The sequence below is a fragment of the Gobius niger genome, assembly GCF_951799975.1.
Source record: "Gobius niger genome assembly, chromosome: 4".
Lineage (NCBI taxonomy): Eukaryota > Metazoa > Chordata > Actinopteri > Gobiiformes > Gobiidae > Gobius > Gobius niger.
Genome location: NC_136855.1, coordinates 16,597,391 through 16,612,910, shown reverse-complemented (window position 1 = coordinate 16,612,910; position 15,520 = coordinate 16,597,391). Strand labels below are relative to the sequence as shown.

The following is a 15,520-nucleotide window of genomic DNA, read 5'->3' as shown; positions in this document are numbered from 1 at the left end:
TTTGGTTAATGCATCCACGGCCTGAAAGTCTCTCTCTCCATTTCGTCTTAGTGAGTGAAAGGAGTCGCCTAAAGAGCTCTTGGTTTCTAAATGGCATTGGTTTCCATCAGGCCGCGCTGAAGGGACGCTGTAGTCAAACACAGGTGTAAAGTGGGTTTGTTTACTCCGGCGCCAGTGGATTTGGCGCAGAAAGGGCAGGTGAGGCAGAGAAGTGAAAGTAGAATATTTGCTAGTTTTTGTTTGAGGACTTTTTTTTTATGTGTGAAAATAATCTCAACTTGTTTTTGTGAGAAGTCAGGTGGTCTTTTATTGAGAAGATGGTTAGTTTTTGAACAGTGAAACCTTATGTAATGGTCAAAAATAGCCATCGCATTGTTCCCCAAGTTGTATCATTCATTAAGAATGTGCACCCCAAGTTCTACCACAGTAATCAGTAAAATGCAGTGTTATTGAACTCCTAAGTGCTCTTGAGCCCTCTTATTACAGGTTTCTTCATTTAATCAACCTTCATTATGACCTGTGACTGGCAAAGATGACTAATTTATATCCCTTTGATTGTTAAGACTGAATGGCGAGCTGTATTCTGTTTTCAAGTGCAATCAATGCTGGTGGAATGAATTCTGAGTTAACAATTTCTTCACGTGCCAGGTCATCATTTTACCTTGAAACATAGTATTGCAATATACTGTAATGGGTAAAAAAAAGAGACCCCCTTACGCTGTTAGCAGGCTGGTTGTCGTTAGCATTACCAGGATGGTGAAGCTCCTTTATTGCCTCTTGAAAGTTGTGAAATGTGCTTGGGGGGGATGTTCGAAATGGGCTTGGAAAGTTAGAGTTCGACAGCTTAAATTTACCCAGTTCCTTCTGCCATGGTTTTAAATCAAGACAAATCGGGTACAGGACCTTTAAACTTTATTTTTGTTGTTGGTGTCCTTCTATACTTTGTTATTATGAAGCCTTGTTACTTTGCTTCTGCTAACTGCTAGGCGTGACTCGTGTACCTTCATGTGATATTGGACATGAAAAAGATCAGGTTTTAAGGAGACATGTATACCAGTAATGCCAACTTTTTAAAGCTTTTACAATGTAAAGCGTTGTTTCGTCTTCAGAAACATACATTGTGTTTTGCTTCATTCATGCAGGCTGGAGACATCCTGTTTACCTGGGTCAATTCTACTCTTTCTCCTGAATTTCTTCCTGAATTTTGTTGCATAATTAAGACAGATCTCGTTATCGTCCTCTGCACATAAATAATCGCCTGTTGTGATCCCTAAAAGAGCAATTGTAGACATGATAGAATTACAAACATCAAAGCTGATCAAGAGCATGTTTGTCGGCTTTAAAGTTTTGGTCTAGACTTGCTCTGGCTACAGTCCTCTTACTGCCGTGACTCTGACTGCTTGTGTGCTTTATACATTGATGAGTGCTTTGTAAAGGTCACACGGGTCCCTTTTGATTCGAGATACTTTTGCCGCAGGAGGCGCTTTCTGAGACTTTTTCCCTTCAAAATGTTAAAACGCACTTTGCTGTCTGAGATGGCACCTTTTTTTTTGTTGAGTTCATACAAATCAATAAGGGCTGGGAGCCAGTGAGCATGGCTAAATAGAAATATTGTTCCGGGGAAGTGAGATGTGAAGAGGAAAAGTGTGAGCGGGCTGCATGTGTGTGTGTGTGTGTGTGTTTGGTGTTTAGCAGCGCTGTGCTATTGTAACCCCGCTGATTGGATTGTGTTTGACAGATATGGAGTCCGGAGAGCGGCTGGCCTCCCCTGTGCCCACCCTGTCTGCAGCGCGCACCTCTTCCCCCGCCGCCTCCTCCTCCTCGTCCTCCTCTTCGTCACCGGCGCCTCACTCCAAGAGCAGCCTGGCCCCGAGCCCCTCTGGACTGGCATCCACCCTCAGCAACTCTGGTAAGGAGGGGGGGTATACTATGCCTTTATCCAAACATGGCTACTCACTATTGGGGGTTAATCGATTTCACAGATAAGCATGCAAACTATTTTTGTTTAGAATGTAGTAAAGAAAAGCGCATAGAGAAATTAAACAGCAGACCTCTCCAACTCTTGGTGAGAATAATTAGAATGACTGACTGATCCTTGCTGAACAAACACACCACACATGCGGGCACATTCTCTACACACGGTCACTCACTAACTTGCCTGACACCATTCACAACAATCCGCTTCTTTACCATGAGAAATGAGTTTCCAGCGGTAATAATTATACAGTTATTTTGAAGCCAACATTGAATACACCTCACTCCGAGCTATGAGTTCTTTTTCTTTTCTTTTTCCTTGTTCTTTTTTTTTTTTTTTGCCTCCCTCCTTCCCTGACAGCTTGGGTTGCAATTGAAAAGCGGCTGCATTAATGAATCCCAAACAATTAGGGGCTTCTTTTGTGTGAGAAATACACACATGCCTCACCATGTCTCCTGACAACCTCCAGCGCTCTGGCTCCAGCTGCCTCAAAGTCAAGCCCAGCACGACACTCCACCACTGTTGTCTACGTGCGTCTATGGGGGTAGCAGACAGACAGAGACAGCTCCTGCCTGCATGATTTAACATGCACGAGCCTCTCATGTCTAATACGGAGAGGGTCCGGGGTCATTAGGCAAAAAGCAAGTGCATAACATCAGCACCTTTACGGGAAAGCGGGATCTGTATTGAGGTTTTTATCTGGCAAGTTTTTGCATTGAGTCTTTTAAAGTTGAGCTGCTTTTTGAAACATGTTTGTAGTGGACTCAACAATGAGAATGGCAGGTTTATACATGGTTAAGAGTGCATTATATTACCAAATAATATGCAGTCTTGATCATGATCAAATCAGGACTAAAGCAGGTCGAAAAACCACCCTTCCACTGGCCTAAAAAAAAAATAAAAAAATGCAACTTTTGTGTTTTGCTAATTGGAACTTTACAATTTCAATTCCGAGTCAAATGCTGTTAATACTCTTGTCTGCTCAGCCTTGTCCACCATCGTCAGCCCTTTTCTTATATTGGTCAAGGCCATTAGGCAGAAAGCCGAGTATTTATATCTGTGTGCTGTGTGCTTCCTGTGAGGGTTTTTTCTCCCATATTCCCCGCGAGAGCCAGTGAATCATTTGCTTCTATTTCCTCCTCATCGCTTAATGTCTCGCTGATTTTTCATAGACCTTTTTTACTCTGGCTAACGCTACACACCGAGCGGAGTCAAATCCAGCTCTCGCAACGGAATCACCGAGAAATTGACGTGTAAAGCGGCGCGTATGTGGATTAGTTATGTTTCTGGCACAAAGGTATAATGTCTATCTGCGTTTCAAGGCGCGGAAGACAGTTTGAGGCCAGAAAAGCCTCCCATGAACACACTGGAGCATCTCGGCTACATTCAAAGACGGTTTGCCAAAGAGCTCAAGTTTCGGTTTTAAAATGAAATAATGGAAATAGCTATTTATCACATTGTGGAACTCGGCGCCCTGCGTGAAGCCTTGCTCTCCTGTGGATATATTGTTACATTGTAATTATTAAAATGTATGTACAACTTATAACAAGTATTTTTCTCACAGAGATGAACGGTTTATTACTGTAGCTAAATGTACCTACAACGTTACTGTTCAGGTTAGGCTCCGTTCTTGAAGTGTTCCCTGATCTGCAGCGAAGTGAGAACCAGCGTTGACAGAATTTGACACAATCAACCACTTAATTGAGTCATGTCAATCACGTGTGAAGCCGTGAGACACTCCAGGCCTCAAACGTTTAATCCAGTCACCATAGTCAGAGACACAACTTGTTTTTGTATTTTATTTGTCACTTTTTGTTGTTTGAAAGGTTAACGATATAGTGTTAATAGTTAGCTGCTCAAATGGCAAAGACCTCGTAAACATGTTCTTTAATTTGATTGTTAAAACATCAATGGCACATTTTTTATCTCAGGACACAAAATGGTGCAGCCCTTTCACAGTGAACTTGAGGGCAGATCATGCTCTAATATGACGGGATATTTCACTCAGCCTTTGATAGATTTACTAAAAGGGCATGTAATTAATATTAGCATTTTTCTCTGTTGTAGTGACGACAATTTCACATGTTTGAAAAGTCAAAACCTGTTAAATATTTTATGGACGGTGACATTAACATGAGCTTCATAAGGTCTTATGTGGAAAAGAAAATATTCATAAAACAACCAAAGCATTGTGTAAACCTATGCTGTTAGTAATTCCTGTTGCTGCGATCCACTGTCATCACATATTCAAGGTCCTTTGCCCATGTGCTAATAACACTTGTGGATAAAACAAGTTGCATTCAAATGAACAGGAGGCTTACGCAAGCCAGTATGTGTATGTGCATGTTGCACAATATATTGCCACATTATCATTACTGCAATATTAATGATGCACTATCGCACGAAGCCACAATATATCATAGAATCGCTGTGATCTTCCATCTGACTGAGATTTATTGCCTAATGCAAAAACACATGAAAATTAACATTAAAAATGTGCACAGTTTTCCTTATTTAGTTCCATTTTAGATCTTGAAATTGAGTTGAAATGAGGCCTCCATGATATGGAGAAAAAAAATCAGGTATTCAGTGATTTATTATTGCAATATTTTACCATATCAATGCAGTAGTTTTGATAAAGTTAAACTAAGACTGACAAAAACAAGGCAAAACATGTTAAAGTGGCTGTGTAAATCTCACAGGTCAAACCTCAGTGATTTTGCAATATTGATTTTACATCACCTCATTTTGCAATAAGAATAGATTGCACTGCCCTAGTTGAAATGGTGTAATAAAATAACAATATCGCCATTACAATTTTCAAGACAGTTATCAAATTATGCAATTTTTCCCACATCGTACAGCCCTAGTGCAAGTGTCATTGATGAGGATATCACTTGGAGAATAAAAGCTGATCGCTGTTTGTAGCACACTCTCCTTCTGGGATCAACTCACGGATGCAATTAACTTAAATCTGTCTGTGGAAATTTGATTGACTGCAACAAACAACAAATTAATCCCCCTTCGGCGGCATCCAAACATGAAAAAAGCAGGCGGTGCAGTTTGTCAGAGAGCAGGACGGATTGAAACAGAATGAAAAAGAGGCCGCCAGATAGAGAGGCCGAGAGAGATGGGAGGTAATCCTAGGTATGTCTTCCCTGCGCCGCAAATTTTTAGATTTAATTATTTGCCTCCTGGATGCCGGCATTAATATTGAAAAGGCATTTGCAGATGTCACTTTGTGTTGCTTGGAAGAGAAAAGGAAGGGGGTTGGTGCGCGGAGGAGAGGTGGTGGGCACCCCAGGCAGGAGTGAATGCTGTGACTGGCCTTTCTGGGGCTGGCTTTGCAGTCGTTTATCTTTGTATCCGCTCGCTGACGCTGGCGAGGCGGCCCCTACATATTCAGCATATTCTAATGACATTCAAAAAGAAGACGCTGTTGTGTCGAGCAGAGGGCCTTGGAGCCCATCTGAAGGACTATACCCTCATGTGTCACAATACTGGCACAAAATCACTAAGTTTATTTTTAACTTGCAACACATATCCGTCTAATATGTTTTTCTCTGCTGCGCAGCATCTGCCTAATTAAACCCCAGGCTGAATGACTTCAAAAACACTGCAGTGGTGTCACTCGGTAAAATATTTCTGTGGTGTGTGCAAGTGGATGGTAGTTTGACATTCTCATCTGCAAAGCGCCACACTTTCCTTTTCTTCAGTCATCACTTTTTGCATGTGTATTACCTGGTTTATGCAGAGGCATCACAGCGGCTTGCTCTCCTTTTCTGGAATAGAAATTGAATTTGCATGAAATATGCTCACACCAAATTGCATCTGACTCTGGGAGGAGGTAATACGTGGCAGTCGCCTCTGCCAGAAATGATTGTGCTCAGGAAAACGCTAGACGATGATGATGTTGATGAAGTATTCTTCTGTGCTGAAATGGGATGCCAAAAGAAGAGCAAGAGGTCCTCTTTCAGACGCAGTGGTTTCGCTCACTTTCCGACAATATACACAGATCACTCAGTGCTGAAGAGATTATGACAAAATCCACAACTCCGGTTTGAAGGATTCACTGAAAGACATAAAGTGAACCGGTGTAAAGCCGCTGTGCCTTTATTTGAACACATTTTTATTGGATTTATGTGCATTGACAAAAATTGATCGCCCACATCCCTCAATTATTTTTCTCAAAAATAAAGCTTGTTTTTGCCAAAAATCCCTTCGAGAGTGTTCTGGTGCAAAGCAAGTAACACATCTTCAGAGAAGGTGGGCTTTTTAATACAATTTGATGTATATTTTAAGATGGAACTTGATACATAATAATGAAACGATCTGTTGTCTTTTATGGTAAACATTTACATCAGTAACGCTCAGGCAAAGCAAGGTGCTAAAGGTGAGATAAACAAAGGGCTGCTGCACATTGTAATGAAAGTTGTAACATGGGTAAAATGTAGTGCTTTAGTATTCCACTGTTTGGTCAGGAAGCTGCATAAACAAGTCTTTGTGCTTCAAACACAGTCGTTCTGAATGCGTGAGTCACCAGAATACGCCATGTATTCTTTAAACACTCAGTCTAATGAGCCTGAATCGTATTCACTGTACAAAAAAAAAAAGGCTGTTTTGTTTTTTGTGTTGTCTTTCTTTGTGGTTAACTCACAGATGAACTGTCAAAACATCAATGTGTGTAATGGACCAGCTGCTATTGTGTATTTATTGCAAAGATTATCAGGCTCTGACAGTGCATTGGGCTGTAGATGGTATTGAAGATATGCTCTTCCTACACCAGAGCTTGTAATGTGCATTAAACTGCTTATGACATCCGATAAGGGCTGTGTTGACCTATGGACGTTGCATTTTGCAAAACAAAATACACTGTGTTTACAGTGCAGATGCATCTACAAAACTAGCAGGCTGGAAAAGGTGTACAATTTTGTCACATAATGAATGCTTTGTGTACTAGAGTTTAGTTTTGAACCACCAAAATACTCTCTGAAATATACTTAACTGTATATTTACCCGCTTAAGGAGTGAAAGTAATGATTATTAAATCCTGTGTCTGTCTCCTCCTGCAGGCCGCTTGTTAGGGTCAGCGGGAGAACAGCCTTTCATTGGCTCCACATTGTCAAGTGCCTTCCCCCTGGTCAACCACCCAGCCTTTGGAGCCCTGTACACTGCCGGAGCGGGGCGTCCGGAGTTCGGAGGCCTGGGCTCCCTGGGTATGTCCGCTGCTCTGGCCGCTCACCCGCAGCTCGGAGCGCTCTCTGGTACACGCGCCTTCTCATAATTCCACTTTAATAAATGCAGGACTAATTGGTGTTGTGCATTGATAATAATGTTCTTTTCGGCGCTTCAAACAGAGTGGTGGAGAGCTGCGGAGGCTCATGGACGAGGAGCTGCTGCCTTCCTCCCGTCTTTCATCAGCTTCCCTCCGTTTTTCGCCCCTCACCTCCCGCCCAACCACAGCGCCAGCCCGCTCCCGATGAGGATGCCCAGCAAAAACAGCCATTCCCCTCCAAAAGGTACAGCCATACACCCCAGAAAGCAGAAGCACCTCCACACTTTGGGTCGCCACATCCTATGGTTAAAAGCACAAAACACAACTCTGATCAACTCTTTTGTGCATCCAGAAACTTTATTGGGTGTGGACAGCTGTTTTTCTTGTCTAGATCCTCGCCTTGTTCTTCAATTTGTGTAACGTGAAGCAATTTAAATGCAATTTTGATGAACAGTTATAACCTAATCATGTGGCACCGTTAAGACACTTTGCAATGAAAATTTAATCTCTCCTCCCCAACTATCTCCACTCGTTCATAAACCCCATTTCTTTTTCAAACTTATTTGGAGAGATGTTTAACAGCTACATCGCTCCATTCCCTGTTTTAATCTTTGTCCTGCACTTTTTTTTAATTCCTGCATATCTTTTAATTTATCTTCTATTATGTAAACCACTCGTGTTGGGCTTGTGCTTTGCCAGCATGTTCGATGAGATAAGGGTATAAATCAATATTTTTATAGGCCCTTTGCAGTTATTAGCTGTTAGTTGGATATTTCATTATCTTGTAAGACTCACTGAGGAGCTGAATAACAAAGTGCTTGTGTGTTTCCAGGAGTGAACGGGGCAGTCAACGGCAGCGTGGTCTATCCTCCTTCCACGCAGTCCGGGAGCTTTTCTCCGAGTCCTGCACCGGTTCAAACCTCTGCCAAACCAACCAGGAATTCAGAGACCCCAAACAGTCATCGTAGCAGCCCGTCAAACAAGCCAGCAGGATTGGCTGAGAAGACGCATAAAAATAAAGAAAAGGTGAGCGCCGGGGCAGTGCATTACTTTTCTTTCTTCATTTTTAATATGATGGTTAAATGAGTTTTATTGTGTGAAAAAGGTGTCCATCATTTCCATCACTGTGATGTTTTTTAATGTCAAATGTGAGCGGCAGGTTTTCTGTGCCACACTGGGAAAAGCCCTACTATAATCCTATAAATAAATGGTTTCAAGTTGTAAGTTTCACCATGAAAGAGTGAACAAACTACAGACTGATATACTTTGTACTAGGGCTGCCTGATAGAAGAGAAAAGTGTGATATTCAATAATTACACTATCTGACTTAAAGTGCATCATATGACAGGTTTTAATGCTTTATGACTTATTTGGATGGATAACATCAGTTGCAAGTTCATCAGTTGCATAATTATTATTTTATTTCAGTGAAGCAGCAATTGTAATGAAAAAATGTTGCGCAGAAATTATTTTTATTTGAATTTTTAGAGGAATAGGCTACCGTTTTTGCATACTGAGATATGTTCTTACCTGAGCTTAGACGAGCACCTGTCTGGTCTTTATGCATGCGCTCAGTCACGCAAGAACACTGAACATGTAGCCAGCATTTAGCTTCTCTTCCTCTCTTCTATGGGGCCAAACAGGGGTGAAAAGTTAGAAACGACCAAGCTCTTCCACCGTTTCCCTTTTTAAATACGGTTATGTGAGCGTTTACCCGATCCAAGTCTAGTTATTTCACCCCCGTTTGGCCCCATAGCGGAGAGAAAGAGAAGCTAAATGCTAACAACATGTTCAGTGTTTTTGCGTGACTGAGCGCACGTGTAAAGACCAGACAGGTGCATCAGCTCGTCTAAGCTCAGGTAAGAACATATCTCAGTGTGGAAAAATGGTGGCCTATTCCTTTAAGCTGCTGACAGGAAGTGACATAGCTCAAGGTAGTTCCATAGCAGTTTGACACATTACCCATTGACTTAACAAGGTTGGCATGGCAACAGTTTTACATTTATTTTTTAATTTCATGTTTTAGCTTCTTATATGTCACATCCTGTCGGTGTCCACTATGTTTTAGCAAATATTATGTCTAATGTGTCGCACTTTAAACCATTTGAACACAGTGCATTCTGTTACATTTTAACTGAAATCATAAGCAACTTGTTTTTTTTTTCAAACTGAACTCAACTGAACTGAATCATGGCTAAAATTTAACTGCATTACGAACATCATTAGTAAAACTGACGCTAAAGTAACTGGCTCTGCAATAGAAATAAGGCACCATTACTTAGGAGCTGTGTTTTAAGTGGTGTTGTCTCGTCTCGATTCAGAAGGTGCGCAAGAAGCCCACAGACGGCTCCACAGCCAGCCACAGCGAATCGGGCTCCTCGTCGGACAGTTCGAGCGACGGGTCCCTCAGCAGCGACCTGGAGGACCTGCCGGAGGACGACGATGACGACGACGATGAGGAGGATGAAGAGGACGAGGACAAATCGAGTGAACTGTTGGACTCCGACAAACGAGCGAAGAAGAAATCAAAAGTAAGATGATATTCTTACTTCTTGACACATGTGGCTGTTTTGTCAGGGTGTGTTGACCTGTCGCTTTGCTTGCTATATCGCAGTGTTGTTTCACTCTGAGAACCTTATTTGCACCATTGGAGAAGTTCTAATAAACCACAGATTTCAGGTTCTCTGATGTAATCACAGAAACTCCTTGTGTAAGTAATATACACCGCGTTCCAAATTATTATGCAAATTGTATTTCAGTGTCAAAAAGGTTTAAAAAAAATCACTGACATCAATCTCAGAGACCTGGGAGTTGTCAGGTTAAGCCTAGTTAAGGGAAAAAATACTGAAAAAGGATGTTCCACATTATTAAGCAGACCATCATTTTCAAGCAATATGGGAAAGAAAAAGGGTCTCTCTGCTGATGAAAAGGGTGAAATAGTTGAATGCCTTAGTCTAGGTGTGAAAACCTTCGATATTTCATGAAAGATTAAGCTTTATCATCGTACTGATAATAGATTTGTGGCTGATTCAGAGCCCACACGGGTTTGTGCAGATAAAGGCACAATATGGACGGTTTCAGCCTGACAATTACTTCAGATTAATAGAACAGCTGCTACAAAGCAGCAGACAGGTATTTGAAACTGCTGGTGCCTCTGGAGTCTCCCGAACATCAAGGTGTAGGACCCTCCAGAGGCTGCAGTTGTGCATAAACCTTCTATCCGGGCCTCCCCTAAACGGTTAATTGAATGCTCAAGAACAGAAACTGCTGCAGTGGCTCAGAAATACATGAAGACTCATTTTCAAACAGTCTTGTTCACTGATGAGGCCGTGTAACCCTGGATGGTCAGATGGATGGAGAAGTGGATGGTTGGTGAATGGCCACAATGTCCCAACAAGGCTGTGACGTCAGTAAGGAGGGGGCGGAGTCATGTTTTGGCCTGGAATCATGGGGAGAGAGCTGGTCGGCCCCTTAAGGATCCCTGAAGGTGTGAAAATGATTTCTGAAAAATATGTGGACTTTCTGACTGACCACTGTCTTCTATGGTACAAAAAGAAGAGCCGTGCTTTCCGTAACAAAATCATCTTCATGCAAGACAACGCACCGTGTCATGCTGTAAAGAATACCTCTGCATCACTGGACATAAAAGGAGAGAAACTCATGTGGAAACTGATGTGGACCCCATCCTCCCCTGACCGCAACCCTATTGAGAACCTTTGAAGCATCAACAAGCAACATCTATGAGGGTGTGAGGCAGTTTTCATCCAAACAGCAGCTCTTGGAGGCTATTCTGACATCTTGCAAACAAATCAAAGCAGAAACTGTCCAAAAACTCACAAGTTTAATGGATTAAAGAGTTTTGAAGCTGCTATCAAAGAAGGGCTCCTATGTTAAAATATAAGTTGACCTGTTAAGATTTTTTTGATTGAAATAGCTTTTGATTTCCGTAAATATGACCTTCTAATGCTACAAATTCACTTAAAGACTTGACAATTATGCTGACTCTCATTTGAGTTGACAGTTTAGAAAATCAGAGAAAAATGTCATTTGCATAATAATTTGGAACGTGGTGTATAGAAATATCATATAATTAACATCATATCTTGGTGCTTATAGTTTATTATAGTTTTTTTTAATAATGTGAGATTTTGCTGCTGCTGAAACTGCCAGTTCTGTTCTGATGCTACAAAAGAAATTGCACAGGGAGCATTTTATCATCTTGTTTACAAGCAAAACTGTTGTGCACACTCATACAACCTGTGGCTACATAAGAAGCCTGTGTGGACAGTGCAAAGCTAGCAGGCCTTTAGCCACACAGAGCACTCCAGTGGCCGGCTGCCTAGTACCATCATGCCCTGCACCAAAATATTACAACAAATTAGAATAAATTATCATGGCCGACAGCATGTTTTCTCACAATGTGTTAATTTTTTCCGCAGGTTTTAACACTTAACAGCGGCAGCGCAAAGACAGATAGATCCCTCTCCTCTGCAGAGCTCAAAGCCCACAAGGCCTCATCCACGCACCCGACCCTGGTGCCCTTGTCCCGCTCTGTGTCACCTCCCGCACCGCTGGCCCTGCACAACTCCAGGCCGCGCACAGACCAGCACTTCAGTGTCATCCAGTCCACAGGTTTGGCAGCCAACACCAAGCCCATGGCCTTGGTCACGCACAGGGAGTCTTCGCCTTCCTCCTCCCCGATCGCCCTCACCACGTCCCCCAAGGCCCGGTCCAGCACCATCTCCCCCAAACCGCCCAAACTGCTGCCCTCGTCGTCCCCCCAGCACCTGCCCCTGTCGCTGTGCTCGTCCCCCAAGCCGCTGTCCGTCCCGTCTCCCCCGCGCTCCGCACTCCCACTGTGCACCTCCCCGAAACCTTTTGCTTTGACCTCGCCGGTAACAGGCTCCCAGAAGCGGACGCTGAAGCCAAGCCAGCACACGGCGGGAGGCAAGCCCAGCAAGAGGAAGCTGCTGGAGGCTTCACTGGCGCAAATCAATGAGTTCAGGCTCAAGCAGGTGAGGAGAGACTGCTTTTAGGATTCATTCGCTTCGAAAATACCATGAAAACGCTTGTCCTTTGCCCATGTACTTCAACCTTTCACTGCATTAGTCACTGGTCTACATCCACCATTACCGGATGACAGTGATCTGCAGTGGGTTCTAGCATTTTACTTGTGTTTCATCTTCTCAGGCTTGTATAGAGGCCTTCCAGTTACTCTCATTTGTGCAGCTTCTTTCTGATATAATGTAGCTTAAATATTTGCTCTGTGTATTTACATGGTCCACCTATAGATCTTTTGCTGCTTGAAAACATGTTCGACAGGAGGACAACCAGCAGGCAAAACGGTTCAGGAGACGCAGTTTTATTCTGTCAAAATCATTTCCCCTTTTCAGTTTCACAAGTATGGAGAAGTTTACAATGGGCTGAATTCCCCCTGTGGTTTCAGTACTGTTACTGTATCTCATGGTCTGTGAAATTGATTTGTTTCACTCCACATCACATCCAGTAGAAAGTGCAACGTTAAAGTGTGACCTGTCTGTGCTTAAATACAGATCGAACTGAACTTGCCATCAGTGTTCAAGGCAAACATGTCCATCTGCATGATTCTAATGTTGATGGAGCCATTCACAAGTGCAGACAGTAATTACAATTTCAGAGAGGCGTGCAGTGTGTGCTTCAAGAGCTTGCCTGAGCACAATGCCTTTGGTTATTGCGTTTATGTTTTCTTTGTTTCTCAAAACGCAGCTTAGACACAGTTAACTGTACCAGTGTAAAGCATTGTAGTTTTGTCACCTGCTCAAACAATCAACGGTGATGCAAACTGACAGCTAGAGCACTTTGTCCTATTTCTATTCTCATTTTCCCTAACCTTTTTTGTTCGCTGAGCTGCCTCCCTCCCTTCTCCTAGATTTCCCCCCATTCAATGCTATTTTTCTTCTCTTTTCCCAGACTCTCGGCTCCCAGGGGCAGTTGTTCCCGCCTGAGCTTAAAAAGCAAACGGGACCCAAGTCTCCCAAGAGGACTTCTCTGTCTCCACTGCCTCCCGTGCCTGCTCCCCAGAACAATCACTCCAACCTGTTCCTCTCTAGTGCCCTGCTGGGGCTCCCCGAACCCCATCACCCAAACGGAGTCATCCAAAGCACCACTCAGGACGCACCTCTGGCCCTCATCACCAAACCACGCAAAGACTCCGCCCCCAGAGGGAAGTCACCTCAATGTGACTCTGACAGTGGGTCTATGCCTGTCAATCTGAGCACAGGGGCCAGCAGGACCCACTCACAGCCCCCCACTACCTCACCCCATGCCACAGGCCATGGGTCCAGAAAGAGCAAAAGCATTCTGGGTAAGGGACATGGCCTGGGGCTGGGGCAGGCACAAGCGGACGCTTTAGCCGCCTGGAAGGGCTTGCCCCAGAACCACTTGGTCCAGTCTCTTGTGGATTTGTTTCGTGGAGGAGAGTCTGGCATTGGGATTCCTGGAGTCAGTATCCCAGGAGTAGGAATACCGGGAATGGGTCTCCCAGGGACATGTAACCCCACAGCGGGACTCCCCGCCAACAAAGAATCAGACGACTCTGGAGACGACGATGATGACGAGGATGATGATCTGGAGGAGGAAGATGAGGAGGACTCAGACGACAGTTTGTCCGGTTAGTCTTAATATTAGCAGTAAGTTGTATATAAAGTAGTGGAGTGAAATACCACTTTACAGATTTTGTATACAATAAAGTATTTAGTCTTTGAACACCACCATGGAATTTTCAAGTACAGTTCCTACTGCTGTCAGTTTACACAGCCGTTTTATCATCACTCTTTTGTTTCAGAGTCTGACAGTAACTCTGACAGTGACATCTCTGGAAAGAAATCAAAGGATTTGAAGCTGCAGTCTGGATTGTCCAAAAAAGAGTCCTTGTCCCGCCGACTCACCAAAGGCGCAGAACTACTGAACACCTCAACCAATCACACAGCCACCAGCTGCTCCCCTCTCAACCTGCAGGTCATCAAGAGTCCCGCTATCGTCTCCAGCTCCAGTGCCTTGGCCTATCACAGCTCCCCGGGCTCCTCCTACAGCCTGGCTTCTCCATTAGGTAACGCACCAAATACAGAAAACAAGGCATTTGCTGCTCACCACTGCAGTAGGACAGAAAGCTGTTGTATGTTAAAGGAGGGTTTCAGAGTTGCACTTTAGACTATTGTGGCCTAAGCAGAAGTCCTGTAGGGGCATGCTCATAGCTCTGACAACTTGTTTGGCACAGCCACAAGGTTAATTTCCGCCTTCCTGTGCAATGAGAGATTACACAGATCAGAGGAAAGAGGACATATGTGGAGCTGCCAGGAATGTTGGGTCCTTCATTTTGACTCGCCAGAAAAACAGGGGACATTTTGCTCCATTTAATTTATTCATTACTCTGCTATTTACATTTTAGTCCTTATATTTTCTGTTGTTAAATACACACGTGTTTGGAAGAATAAAAGATTCATTACATCTAATCATTTTAACAGGAAGCAAAGAAAATTTCATATCATTTGGTTTGTTTAGTTTTGCTTTTAAAGCAGTTGCAGCACATTGTATTACTATGTAAACAAAACAAGAAAAGCACTGAAGGTTAATAAATGTGTACATTATCATCTTCTCAGGTTTAGTCAAAAAGAAGCGGGCTATGAATGAGAAGGACTTGATGCTGCCTTTGGAGTTGGGGTAAGTAAGAAACACATTTGTATCATGCGGCAGATTCTTTTTACATTAATTATTCCTGATGCGTGATTATTTTTACGGCACACAGATGGAGGAGAGAAACGAGAATCAAATCAGTGGCAGGGCGTCCACAGGGAGAGGTGGCCTACTATGGTCCTTGTGGGAAGAAGCTGCGGCAGTACCCAGATGTGATGAAGGTACTTGAGACGCTGCAGTGGAGTTTGTAATCAAAGATACATGAGGCAAATGTTTAAAGCAAACTAGAAAGGCTGTTTCCTCCTAAAAGTGTGGGCTGGAAAGACAATTGCATCAAGGGGGCGGTTTGTTTCTTTGTAAATGTAATGGCAGCTCTTCTACTTTGCACAAACAAATGCTCATGTATCTGGGTTTGTGGATTATCTGTGTGCTCTTCCCTGCTGCGCTCCAGCCCTCTGTCCATCCCTCTTTCTGTGGTAGTAGAGATCATTATAAATTCACTTTAAGCCACTGTTTTCAATCCCTTTCCACAGTGTGATTAATGGTCCATGTTGGGATGCACAACTTTGGTTCCCTTAAAAATATATAAACACAATTTA

General features: G+C 43.2%; 1 protein-coding gene across 15 annotated transcripts in view; it reads left to right on the top strand.

The window, feature by feature from the left end:
- baz2ba (bromodomain adjacent to zinc finger domain, 2Ba) overlaps positions 1 to 15,520 on the top strand; it is a gene marked incomplete at its 3' end in the record, with an annotated part of 77,656 nt that overhangs the window by 43,746 nt on the left and 18,390 nt on the right. For all 15 annotated transcript variants that reach the window (XM_079555808.1, XM_079555810.1, XM_079555813.1 and 12 more), the window contains 10 exons: positions 1,739 to 1,909; positions 7,048 to 7,239; positions 7,333 to 7,494; positions 8,083 to 8,276; positions 9,572 to 9,781; positions 11,690 to 12,265; positions 13,200 to 13,899; positions 14,074 to 14,337; positions 14,888 to 14,948; positions 15,034 to 15,142. In XM_079555808.1, coding sequence (XP_079411934.1) covers positions 1,741 to 1,909; positions 7,048 to 7,239; positions 7,333 to 7,494; positions 8,083 to 8,276; positions 9,572 to 9,781; positions 11,690 to 12,265; positions 13,200 to 13,899; positions 14,074 to 14,337; positions 14,888 to 14,948; positions 15,034 to 15,142 — 2,637 coding nt within the window. In that variant the 5' untranslated portion in view covers positions 1,739 to 1,740. The remainder of the gene's footprint in view (positions 1 to 1,738; positions 1,910 to 7,047; positions 7,240 to 7,332; positions 7,495 to 8,082; positions 8,277 to 9,571; positions 9,782 to 11,689; positions 12,266 to 13,199; positions 13,900 to 14,073; positions 14,338 to 14,887; positions 14,949 to 15,033; positions 15,143 to 15,520) is intronic.